Source organism: Platalea leucorodia, assembly GCF_965183815.1.
Source record: "Platalea leucorodia genome assembly, chromosome: 3".
NCBI lineage: Eukaryota > Metazoa > Chordata > Aves > Pelecaniformes > Threskiornithidae > Platalea > Platalea leucorodia.
In genome coordinates this window covers 11,828,522-11,841,633 of record NC_138825.1, presented here as the reverse complement: position 1 = coordinate 11,841,633, position 13,112 = coordinate 11,828,522, and the positions used below count along the sequence as shown (strand labels likewise).

The following is a 13,112-nucleotide window of genomic DNA, read 5'->3' as shown; positions in this document are numbered from 1 at the left end:
TATGGCAAGGTATGAGGCAGTTTCAGGCTGAGAAAAACAGTGGAGACAGTTTGTTCCTTGAGATTTTTAGGTAATTTTCATTATCATTTGCTTTCAGGAAGGAGGATGGGAATGAGACCTGTCTGTAACTCTTGTCTTTAGGTGTCTCCAGCTGTGCATTTTCAGTGATTACTTGTATCTGCTTGCAGGTGAGGTCAGGTTTTGTGTGCTGTGTTATCAGGGAGTGCTTCCATACAGTGAAAATTTCAAAGGCTGCTATAACTGTTACTCGTAAAATTGTTGTTCTTTGCAATGGCATTTTTTTTTTTCCTAAAGAGTAGTCAGCTGTATAGTCCTCAAAGTTTGCTAAATTCCTCGCATGAGTTTTATGTAGGAAATGTATTGAGAATATGGGTTAGCCAGTGAGGGAAGTATGTGTTGTTATGGTTTTTTGCTACTATGTACCCTCTTCAAAATAAGATGAAAGATTAGCCAGATTTATAGAAACATCACTTTTTATGGAGACCACACATGGAAATGTTAGCCCAAAGGGTGAAAAGGTGGCTGCAATAGAAACTGTTGTAACTATAATCATACAAGTATCTGGTAATGCTGACCACGTAATAAAGTTGTAAGTTAGCGAGAAATAGGACTATGCGTGCTGCTCCCTGGGCTTCTAATAAAAGCATTTTAGTGAGAGGAGTGAAGCCACTTGCATATCTGTTGCAAGGAAATGCTGAGGCTTATGTGTATAAGCTTTTTCGGGGTTTTCTGTTTCTATAGGCATTTTAAGACTAACAAGAAATGTGGCTTTTAAAAAAAAAATAAATCCAGATTTGTCTTTAAATCTGAAATATCTTACACATATGCAAAGTGTCCATATCTTAGCATATTTCATACTCTCCCAACTTTTGGTAAGGCTGTTCATTAGAGAAGTCCTTGAAACTTTTGATTTTTATTTTTTATTCTGGGTAGTTGGTAGGGAGTTTGGTGGTAATACACTCGTGTTTATTTTTCGAAAGTGTACACAACTCACTTTCAAGTGCATGCTAAAATGTTGAATATTAAGAAGTCTTTTCATTATACAGTATTATTCTGCGCTATCAGATTGTAAGAAACACTCAGCAGAGCACCTGATTCTGTAGCCTTCAGAGGTGTGAATCAGTTTTAATGCCACTGAAGAAGAGTTTAGTTTTTCTTTATAGATTATTGCCTTGCATGAACAAAACGACGATTGTTTTGTTTGCTACATGGGATAAAATACTGGGCCCTGACTTTGCAAGCAGTTTTAGGTAAACCTGCAAGCTTGCATTAATAGCTTTTGGGGGAGTTATGAAAAAAATTGAGCAGGATGAAATATTTAAGAGTTTAGTCACTTATTATGGAGTAGCTTATTAAAACATAAAGTGATTAATGATCCCATTAAATCTCATTATGTCATTTTATGCTGTATCAAAGGAAGCAATTAAACAAAAAGGTAATTGCCCCGGGTTAACTCTTGAAAATGATAAGTGTTTAATAGCTGGATTACAGAAAATTATATCTTTAGAATTTATATAGAGTACAGCAAACCGGCAGGTATCGTGCACTTCATTTACATAATGCAGAATTCCACAGACCTGATTAATATGATGGACATGTAATTACATAATCTGATATTTACAAGTACATTAATTGGAACACAGAGATACCTCAGTATAATTTTGTATATATCTACTTGCCCTTCTATCCTTATTGCTAACGGAACAGTGTTTTTTACACTCATTCGCAGTAATTAAATTATTCTGATTTTTAGAAGAATTCTAAAAAGATTTAGTCATCTATCAAAATAAACCATCAGTTTCAACATAAGTTTCTAGTAACGTTTTTTTCATTGAAACTACATTCCATTGTTAGAGTAATGCATTTAAAAATGCGTATTGCATATGACAGCTGTGGTTGTAGCTGTTAAATATATAGCTAATGATGGCGCCAGCAGTATGACGTGGTGTTGAGTTTCCTCCGTGAGCACGTCGATGCCCAGCGGGACTCCTCCTGCAAGGAGAGCCAGTGTTTTACAGGGGGTCTGCAGAGCAGTGAACCCACTTTGCTGGATTTTGTAGAAGGGACTGTGCTGGAGGAGATAGGATGATATCCTCTTACAAATGTTATTGTAGTTCATTCAAAGAGGCTGTTTGTTTAAGAGCACACTTTCCAAGTTTTTTTGTGTGCTGGAAAAAGAAAAAAATAATTTCTTTTCACCGGTTGTTTACGCTGTAAGCTTGTTAGTTACAAAATCTTTTATTTTGTGTATTTGATGAGAACTGGTTAAAAGAATCATTTGTAGTACTGCGATACAGTACCTCTACTCACTGTGTGTCTGACTTCAAGGCAAAACTAAGTGAAACTAGGATGGTTAAAGCAAACACTAAGATCAGGTGAGTTGAAAAGATTGAATGTGAGGCTTGTAGCATCCTGGAAAGAAAGGAAGGATGGTACTAATGGAGATAAACAAAGTAGAAGCAAAATATCTTGATCCATTTTGTTAATTTACAGCAGCGAGATGGAATTGTTGCAGTGCCTGGTGTAGTATCATGATCTGATCTGATCTGAATTCTCTCGGTGCCAGGAGGCACACAAGGCGCGAACATCGTTCTTCCACTTCGATCGGTCTGCGGCTGCGTGCTCTGGAGTCCCAAGGGCCACAGCGCAGTCTTCTGTTAGTTTTTTCCTCAAGACATGACCGATCCAGTTCCATCTCCTCCTCTTCATTACTGATTTGCTCCATCTCCGAGTTGATGCTCGTCGTTTCTGCAACTTTTTATTTTTTTTTCCGGGAGGAGGTAGTTGGCCTCCTGCCCAACCCCCATGACTTGGAGGGCCAGTGGTTTTTCTGTCAGGGTGGCCTTCCCTTAGGCTGCGTTGGTTCGCAGCACCTTCTTCAATTTTATCCGGTGCACCCTCCAGAGAGGGATCCCCTATCCACCACCCAGGGGACGCGCCTTCTAGCCATGCAGCCCCAGCTGAAGGGTAGTATCATGAGCAGGCTCCAAATAATAGCAAGAAAACTCTGCAGGTGCTGAGGGGTCTCATATATGATGATGGCAAATGCTGATTATGGGGAAGTGACATTTACCTACAAGTGTCTATAGCATGCAAGCGTCAGAGGCAAAGGAGTAATTGAGTGGTTTCCTATAACTAGGAATAATAGGATAAAATTGAGGTATAGCAAAATTAGGCTTCATGTCCAAAGAAAGCCTAAAGGCACATTCTCTTAGTGTGAGAAGCTGTTTTGCAAGACAAGTAGAAGTTATTTTGTTACGGTTGTTCAGAACTAGGGTTGGATGATAAATTAATGATTTTTTTAAGTTGGTTTTTTTTTTTTTTTTTAAAGTAGGATCCTTGATAGAGGCATGAACGGGATGACTTAATGTCTCCACTGTTATCTTAATTTCAGACAACAGCAATACAGACCATACCACCAGATAGAAAGCTCATGAAATTGGAAATAAATGCCAAATATACGAACCTCGGTGTTACTTATCTTCCTGTTGGGGAAAATGTTTTCTGATCCTCCCGTGTGATGCGATAGAAATGTTGTGAAGTAAGCATAGGTAATTTCCAGTGAAATGAGGTACTGTGCTGAAGCTGTGACTTTGGATCTCTGCTCATGCTGATGGAGTCGGGGCATGAGAAGGCTGGGGTGATGCTTGCTGTAGGTGTATGCCTTCTCACGCCAGGTGGGAGCAGTGGCTTCCTCCACTGTTCTCTGCAAGGTATAGATTTGTTGTGTTTATTTGGGAGGTGGAACTTAAGAATTAAAGAGAGATTTATCTCTTTTATTTTTCTCCTCTGGATGAAAGGAAATAGAATTACAGGCCTTTATGAGAATCAACCTCATGTTTGTATCTGTAGGAGTCCTTATTATATCCTCACTGGCAGTTTTACACCAACTTGCTTGTCACCTTATTGACATCCATTGAAGCCTACATCCTAGCTAAAATATTTCCCTCTGTCATCTTCAGTGGGTAAAAATATTTCTATGAGTATATGAAAATCTTGGCTGAGTTACAATTTATTACACCCTGGATTATTTTTAGACTTAAGCTCTCTGGTTTGTTTTTCTAGGATCCCCATGCTGAAGAGTTTGAAGACAAAGAATGGACATTTGTCATAGAGAATGTAAGCTGGAATGTTGTTATGTTTTTTTTCATACATGTGAAACTTAATTTAAAAGATTAAAGGGTGTCCAAAATGCTGAAAAAGGCTTGAGTAAAATTTCAGCTGCTGAACCACAGTAAAGCCTTGCTCCATAGTAATAAAGGCTTATTACTATTGTTATGTTACAATTAAAATACAGGAGAGGGGAGTACTATACTACACTGCTTAAATTCTTTCCCTGTAAGCATCAGTCTTCCTTGCATTATTTTGCCATGAGCAATGGAGTAAACAAGTTCGAGCTGGGTTATGACTCATTGTTTTATGGGTTATGACACATTATTTTTCTATGAGCAGGGGAGTGAACAAGTCAGAGCTGGGTTATGACATCTGTACATCCCAAATGGCAGCACACCCTTCCCGATTTTGAATGCCGCTCTTTAGCGAAGAGCGCAGTTTCATCACCTGCATTTTATACGTGAGGAAATTGAGGCAGGGTGGAGAAGTGGGACCAGCTATGGTCACCTAAGCGAAGAGCAAGATACTCATGGCGTGCCCCCTGCTCCCTGAGATCCCAGTCTTGCTCTCTCTGCCGGGGCGAGCCGTCCTGTGCACCCAGTGAAAACCCAGAAGGTGGCTCCTGTGAATCTCTTGACTCCTCCGAGTCAGGAGCTCCCAGAACTTCCCAGAGACCTGAGCTCCTGAGGGCTGTACAAACAACATGCTTTGCCAAACAGCAGGGCTTAACATTGCACAGAGCAAGTGCTTCATGAAGTACTGTTTTCATTTCTCTTCTCTGTGTTGGGCTGCAGCTTCTGCTTTGCAGTTGCCTGGGCTGAAAAATGGGGAAGCTGCTTTACCTGGAGTTTCCTTGAAGAAGAAACTTCTTTTTGAAATACATTTAAAAGGACTGTGGTATCAAGATGATGTGCTCTCTCTCATTAATATAGTTTCATTATGGACTGTTTCTCAGTAACATGATTTAATTTTTATTTGTGTTGTTTTTAAACAAAAAAAATATTGTTCTTCTACTGAGTCATAGTAGTACCACACAGCATTGAAGTATGGGGAAGCAATGGAATTTGCATGTTATCTTTTTAGCCTAAAAATGCTGCTTTTTCTTTCTTGTCAATATCAGAAGTGATTTGGACATCCAAATCAAGGTTTATTCTGATCACCAGTGACTGAACATTTAAAAGGGCTGAAAGCAAAGTGGTTAATTTATACTTTTGTTTTTAAATGTCAAGTTTCTATTTTCATTTATGAGACTTAGAAACACAAAACACAGTTTAGTTACTGTTTCCTGGAGTTTCCTTTTCTTTCTCACTTGGTTTATTTTAATCAGGGAAGTCTCCATCACCGATTGTCACTGTGCAAGTAACTCTGAATAAAACAATGTCAGTGTATTTCTCAGCCAGCCCCTCTGGGTATAGCTGGATTTCCTGTGACGTTGCAGCAGATTTTTTTTCAGAAGTTTACAGCAGGCACATAGACTTCATGTCCTGCTTTACAACATATTGCCTTTTTTCACATGTCATCTTATGATATACAGAGGTGGCAGTAGTCCATCTGCTGCATGCTGTTCTCGCTCTCTGCCTCAAATCCTTTCTGAGCTGCAGTAACGCTTGCAGGGTGGGAGGTTGCTTCGGTTGCTACGCCCCAAAATGTGGCCTCGACCGAAACAAATGGAGACGGTTCCAGTATGTATCAATGATGAAGTAATCTTTTGTTATGTGCAAACTTACTCTTTACAACCTCAGATATGCCATTAGTTCATCCCACAAGAACTGCCAAATAGTCATTGGTAGGTAAATGTTTATCCTTGGACTAGAGGATATATAAATATTATCCTCAGAATAATAAATTTAATAGTTTTACTGCAAAAATTATTGAGAGCTAAAGCAACTATAAAACTGGTTGCTTTCAATCTCCTCTTTTTATTTTTTTTTTTTTTAAGATGAAACACTACTGAAAGATGTAGATACTGCCAAAAAAAAATCCGGTCTGCAAATATACTCCAAGATATGGAGAAACTCTTTTCCAAGAGTAACAGCTCCACTTAGTGGTGGATGAAAATATGTTCATCTGTTCGAGCAAGTAACAAATGATCCAATGGCTGGTTGACATTTCAGAGCACAAAACATCTGCTTGTTAAAAATCTGGGAAGGCAGGACGTTGATCCCCTTCCTCCCTAAATTGTCAACATTTACCCCTTTCAGGCTTAACGTATGGTTTTCCTGGTTTTAAAGGAACACATTTATCATCAAACCTGACAAAGACAAGTCACCTTTGGGAAGCACGGGGACATTTGCAGTCCTTTGGGGGCTTTTCTTTTTTGTCCAAGTATGTTCTCTGCCCTCAGAGGCTGCAGGGTTTCCCTTCCTCCTTGGTTAGCAACACTCAGAATGCAAAATACTGAAGCCTGAAAAGTTTATGGACGTTCTTTCGTTATGAAGCAATCTGAATTCTGTTAAAAATATTTCTTTTGAGCTTTTTTTATTACTATTAAAAGTCAGTCTCCAAAATCATTTTGTAATGCTTCCGTACGGCTGAGCAAAGATGTGCCTCTGCTGGCAGATGCTACCAAATTCAAAACAAGATTATTCTGGACTTTCAGAGGAAATTGAAGTAGCGGTGAGGTGATTTGTGCAAGATAACCATGCTGTAAATGAAAATGAAGCAAGATATTTGTGGGTTTTTTGGGTTTTGTTTGTTTGTTTTGGGGTGTGTGTCTTGTTTTGAGTTTGGAGTTTTTTGTGTTTGGTTGGTTGGTTTTTTTAATCCTGCAAATTCATGCACTTTGATCCATCCATCACTTTGGTTATTGTAGGACTTTTTTTCTAACTGTATTTTTAATGTCTTAGTCACTCTGTATTTATATTCTAGTCAGTGAATCTTTGTCATCTACTGTCTGTCTAATCCATAAATAATTTGATCATAGCAAGGTTTCTTAATATTTAAACACTGATATTAATTTTCCATTAGCCTCCTCCATGTCTTTACCTTCTTCACAGCTGCGTTCTTTGTGTATTTACTGCTAACTTTCTTGTCTCTAATTTCATCTTTGTTTAACCACACCCTGTGTATTTGATTATCTGTTTTTTCTTCATGAGGCAGTTCTTGGAGTTGTCTTGGTTTTTGTGCTCTTCTGAATAATAATATTGAATGTTCAGATTGGCTGTTGCAAGTTGGAGAGCAAGAAATTCATAGCTAAGAATAAGACTTACCCATCTGTGGAGAGGTAATAGGCTTTCAAAATCTTACAGATTGGCATTAGTTTATTTTGCCTATTCAGTTTAGAGAACAAGGACTAGTTGCCTTCCATTTAAAAATATAAGCCACTTCCTCTAGTAAGTGATTTTTCTCTCATTGCTCTTACAGGTAATATGAACATGTGCTGCTTCCACACTTGGTTCCTTTCACTGTCTCAGCTCCAACTTCCAGTGTTATTTTTTTCAGCATTAACTTCTGATTTCTCTTATGAATTGCTTTCTTGGGGTTTCTGATGTACCAGTGCTTAACGAAGAGCTTCCGTGTGGCAAGAGACTCTATAGGTACCAGGGAAAACTCCCACAAAGAGCATTAATGCCTCCATCAAACTTTCTGCGGGGTTTCCATGCTCTCCCATTTAAGTAAAAGAAGAGTGCATGTTTCTAAATACATCTTTGTCTTTCAGCAGTAAAATAGTTTTCAAGTGAAGTGGCCTGTGCTGGGGCAATTGTTAAGTGTCCCCTCAGAGGCACCAGGAGGATGGCAGCTGATAAAGTTTTAGTCAATGTGAAATGAAGACTGCATCTCTAAAAAGAGCTCAGCTGACCTGAAGTTTGGGCTATGTTTCTTGATCTCTGCAGATTGTCTAGCTAACGGAAGAAGGAGACATGGACAGGAGGGAAGAGTGGAGGTTTGAATTGGTCCAAATATGTTGAAGCTTTCACTGGCTCTATGTACAAGAATTTTGCCTAACATAAAGGTAGCTGAAGTGAGGGAAAAATGGACTATCACATTTGCCTGTTTGCTGAGTCAGCTTTGTAGACAGCTGCCTCCTACATCCTTAAATGAGACTGAAAAATTCATAGGATGTTTTCAGAGGGTAAAAGATTTGGTCTATGAAACAAATTTTCCAGCTTTTTGTGAAAAATGTTTTTTGAGCCCAGATTTGTATCTCTAATACCTAATACATGGCATACTAATATATTCCAAGGTTCATTGTAGGTTTCTCCATCTTCCCTCCTGTGCCTTGTGTTTCACCTTTGTATATAGGTTATTCACAGGGCCCAGAGTTGTGGTGAGTGAGCCCTTTCCAGTAGCATCGATGTAATCAAGGCACTGGCCATCATCGCTGTATCCCTGATACTAACCATATTCCTCTTTTTATGTGGCAGGCCTATTAAAACTTGGTCTTTGTTAACAACAGTAGAGGACATTCCAGACCTACTAATTTGGCAGATGAATGGAGAAAAATGTCCCACCTGTTTTTGAAGCTTTGCTCATAGATTCATCTAGGCTGGGGCCGGAGGCAGCCTCACCTGGCCTGGCCTGTTGCCTCAAGGCAGCATCATTCCAGGCAAACACTTGCCTAAACTGTTTTAAAAACTTTAAGATGGGGCCCCTGCAGCATCTCCACGCAGCCTGTTCCAGTGCTCCATTGTCCTTGCTGTTGGGAATTGTTCTGGCCTAGATCTGTTGGTGCAGTTTAAGGCTTCTATTTCTTGTCTTACCAATTACAGCTATGGAGAACAGATTGTGCTTTCCGTGTGGCTGGAGGCTCCCTCCTTTCTTCTCACCTCTGGCTAATCAACCACAATAATGTGATAGTGGTTACACATGGGATTTCATTTCCCTTGATTGCATTAGCAGATCATTAGCATTCTCTTTCTAAGGACTCATTTGTGTGAGTGAGTGTTCAGTGTCCTGCTCCGCTCATGCTGCCCATTGCTTTCAGGGACTAGCAGCGCCCAGCTCTGCCTGCACACCATCACCTGCCTGGTGGAGCGTTGCCCTGAATTTCCAGGCTGTTCTTGTATTCAGATCTTGGAAACTGAACTTGCTTCCACATTTATCCTTTCTAGAGCATCGTCCAAAATGTTTTGATGTCCCTTTTTAGACCACTGTTTTCTAATAGTGCCTTTTTGAATTTTAAGGTAATGAATGGTGGAAAAAAAACATGCCAACCTTTCACTGTGATTTATTGTCAGATGTACCTCCTTCTGTGAGACACATCCATGCTTCCAGTCATTTTTTTATATCTTAACCAATAAGGGTATTCTAAGTGGCTTCTCCAGGAAAATATGTTCAATGAAGCTGCTGAACTGAGAAGAAAGGAGTTTATTGTTTGCTGTTCACGCTAGCCTACAGCACACGGTTATAAAGAATAACAAGTTTAGGCTGAAAAACGAGATCTGTCTTTTCCTTTTGTCTATGGCTCTTGCATAACTTCAGGACCCCTAACCCAAAAAGAGCTCCGAACTGGCCTCTGCTCAAATGTGGGGAGAGCCTCAAAATTAAAGAAATGTGAGAAAAAGTTAGAGAACATTTGATGTAATCTACTTTCATTTTATTGGTACAAGTGCATTGTTTTGTTTTTTTCTCTTCCCCCCCTGGAATTCTGTATCATGGTTGCTTATGATTATTTCTCACTTTGAATGCCCTAAATCATGTTATATGACTCACAGGTTTGGTGAGATTATTTCTCTTTCCTAAAATGCCCATCTGTTACTTTTAGGCATGACAACACAAATAAAGGTGATAAGTAATGTGAAAGTGATGGGAAAGAAGAGAGCAGGTGGATGAACAAATGAATTTGTTTCTAGTCTTAAAGGTGACAGATTTTAAATATGATACAATAAAATGAGTTATTAATACAGCTCTGAATATGCTGTTTTTCCAAATGAGGCTTTTCAAGAAGTAGCAGCTCATTTGAATTTGAACAGTAATTCAGTAATTAGCCCAGAATTTTGGTAAAATCAGACTTCTATATTGGTCGTTTAAATCCCTTTTACTACAGCAGTGCTGTGACACTAACTTCGCAAGAGCAAGTTTTGCTTTACATCAGAGTAAAAGCCTAAGTCTAGATGTCAAATCTTCCCACCTGTTTCTGGAAATAAATGTTGGGAAGCAAATGGCAGCATAGCATAGTGAATTGAAATTCTGAGTACTGTCAACACCGTTTGCAGAAAGAACCTGGGGGAAAAGACTGGCATACGAAATAAGCAGATTCCTTTTTTGTTGATCAGTTGCTATACCAGAATTTGTTACAAAATCTTGGCTATCTCTTCTAGTGCATCTTTGTAGCATGTGGGAGCTTAAGTTTAAATTGGCTATTTGCTTTATTTAAGAAAAAGTAATCAAAAAAACTATCGTTCGTTTTGTATTTTCTGCTTGAAATAAATTTTTGCTTAGAATAAGAACCGACCAGGTTAGCCTTTTTCTGAATTAGATGTCTACATTTAATACATTTAGAATAGGAAGCTCATAGTTCAGACATGCTTTCCTGGGCCTTTAATACCCCTGTCATATTCTGCTGTATGTGATTATGTGAACTGTGACTGTCTGTCTGTGTAAATTAGGCTGCGTATTCTGGTCTAGATATAGCTAGGAATTAAATGCTGCTTTGTCAGCTATCTCACTCTTGCTCTGCTTTAAATGTAATAGAGAATCAGAAAACTTGCTTTACTTTTAGTTTTTTCTTACATTAAATATTTAGTACTTTGTTCTAGGGGAGAAATCTCCGAGATTAGGTTTTTGGATCAAAACTTGTGGAAATCGTCGTCTTGTTTGGCTGCCCTGGCTCTGAAGGAAACAGGGTAGGAAATCTTTCTAGGATGCCTGATCCCGTGTTTTTTCAGTAACACATTGCTGTTTCTTGTGCGCACCACAATGGCGTTTCTGTGCAATTTTAACTAAAAGTAGAACACAATCAGAGGCAAGGTCTTGGCTTTGGTAAGGAATGGGAGGGAGGCCTGAGCACAAAGCAAATTACCCTGGTTTAGGGTAGATGTCCAGGAGTGGGTGAGTCTCCTGTCTGTCCACACTGACCCTATGGGGGTCACTTACTTAAACAACCCCCTTAGATTAGGCACCTTCTCTGAAATTTACAGAAGGGTAACGGAAGCAGATTGCATGCTTGAGTTCTGCTAGAGAAATTTTACATCAAGTGCTATAGGACAAGTAAGTTACCACCTGTATTTCGTGCAAGTGTTAACGTGAGCAAGGCATGAAAGACAGCGGGGGGGTTTATGAGTGTTTTCCCCTCTGTATGGCACAGCATACAGAGAGGAGAGGCACCTGCAGTCCTGGATTGAGGTAGGCATCATGAGGGCAAGTGCTGTGTAACCTTTTCTGAACAGCTCCGTCCATTCATTTATATTCTGACCCGCAGCCACCCCCGTATCCCCAGGCAAAACCTGCTAGTTGCTTCAAATCATATTCGCTCATGCGGTGCTGCTGTCTGCAATGGCCATTATACTTTTGACCAAAACAAGACTGTGCCCAGATCACCTGAAATTAGGGCCACCGCTAATCCTTTTTATCTTTAATATGTAATAATCTATTAAACCAGAGCTGTGAGATGACAAAAATCTTATCTAAATGAGAATTTTAGATGAGTTGTTGAAAGAACTTTTAATATCTAATTAACTTTTTACACTTTTAATACCTTATTTATCTTGAATCAGTAAAATAGAATACAAAATATGAGTCCATCCAACTCTTTACTGTGTTTTTTCAAAAGTAGTTATAAAAATTTTCTTTCGTTATTTGATCTTTATCTACCAAATGAAATGCGGTGCCCAAACTGTCCTTTAAGTAATGTTGTTTCTGATGCTGTGTTAATAACTGCACTAAGTGGATCTGTATCAAATATAATTTGGCAGATGATATGCCAGTTTTGAAAACTATATCACAGCATTTCAGTTTAAAATTTTCTAAAAAAGGAGACATCTTATTTTCTGATATTTATGCCACAATTACACGAGAGAGTCTTGCAAATGGAAGATGGAGACAGGAGGCCGCTGGGCGTTGGGCAGAACAGCCTGGGTATTAGGCTCCAGCTTTATAAGCTCAGTACGTGCGGTACACCGCAACATTTACAATGGAACGAGTTTGATAACATATAATTTATATGGTTATAGTAAAGTACAACTGTTTTCTAAATTGCTAGAACCATTTTGTTTAGGTTTTGGGGAGGGTTATTTCCTGCCAGAAGAACGTGTCTCCTGTAGATGAGAGTACTGTGCAAGACAGCTGATCAGAGTTGCTATCAGTGGTATTCTTTGCCAGCTGGAGGGAGGAGCTGATAAACAAGGCAGACAGCTTTGGAAATGAACATCTAATACTACATTAGGCATGTTTAAAACCAGCAGTGTGTTTCAGTCACTCTTAGCATATGTTTATTCATAGAAAATCAGCAGTAAAATATACTTGCCAGCGCACACAAGAGACAGAGTCTGCATGAGGTCGTATCTCTTTCAGACATCAAATACAGAAGAGTGTCTTGGTAATTGTTTTACAGTGGGGTTCTAATCATACTCTAGGTGTAAGCTGAGCCAAGCAACTTGCCTTTTAATAGAAAAGTGTTTGCTTTTAAGCTTGTTCAGCTTGCCACTTTTTTTCCTGGTTTTATGTGTCAGAGTGTGTTTTTACATTTACATGCAGTCACGGTTATGTGTTTGCTCTCGATGCAGTTCAGAATATCATTATGTAAAATGCCACTGTCTGGGGCAACATTATGATGGATAAATCTCATTTCTGACCTGGTAGCTGTACGGTGTTAAAACAGTATATGTTGCAGCCATGTAGTACAAAATATTCAGTGTGGAAAATGGGAAAAAATGGCAACGCATTTAATGAAAAATATTTTTGACATAAGTCACCTTCAAAGGCAGATAATCTGGGAGTCCAATTGAATACGTTGGTTGATTTGAGATAATACTTTGAAATTGCATGTGCTCAGGGTACAGAAATATGTGTCAAAAAAGAATTAAAATATCCATTATTGT

At 39.0% G+C, this 13,112-nt stretch overlaps 1 protein-coding gene across 1 annotated transcript in view; it reads left to right on the top strand.

Moving 5' to 3' along the window:
• Positions 1 to 13,112, top strand: part of EHBP1 (EH domain binding protein 1) — a 226,218-nt gene that overhangs the window by 48,347 nt on the left and 164,759 nt on the right. Inside the window, exon 5 of the mRNA XM_082306310.1 lies at positions 4,087 to 4,140. Coding sequence (XP_082162436.1) covers positions 4,087 to 4,140 — 54 coding nt within the window. The remainder of the gene's footprint in view (positions 1 to 4,086; positions 4,141 to 13,112) is intronic.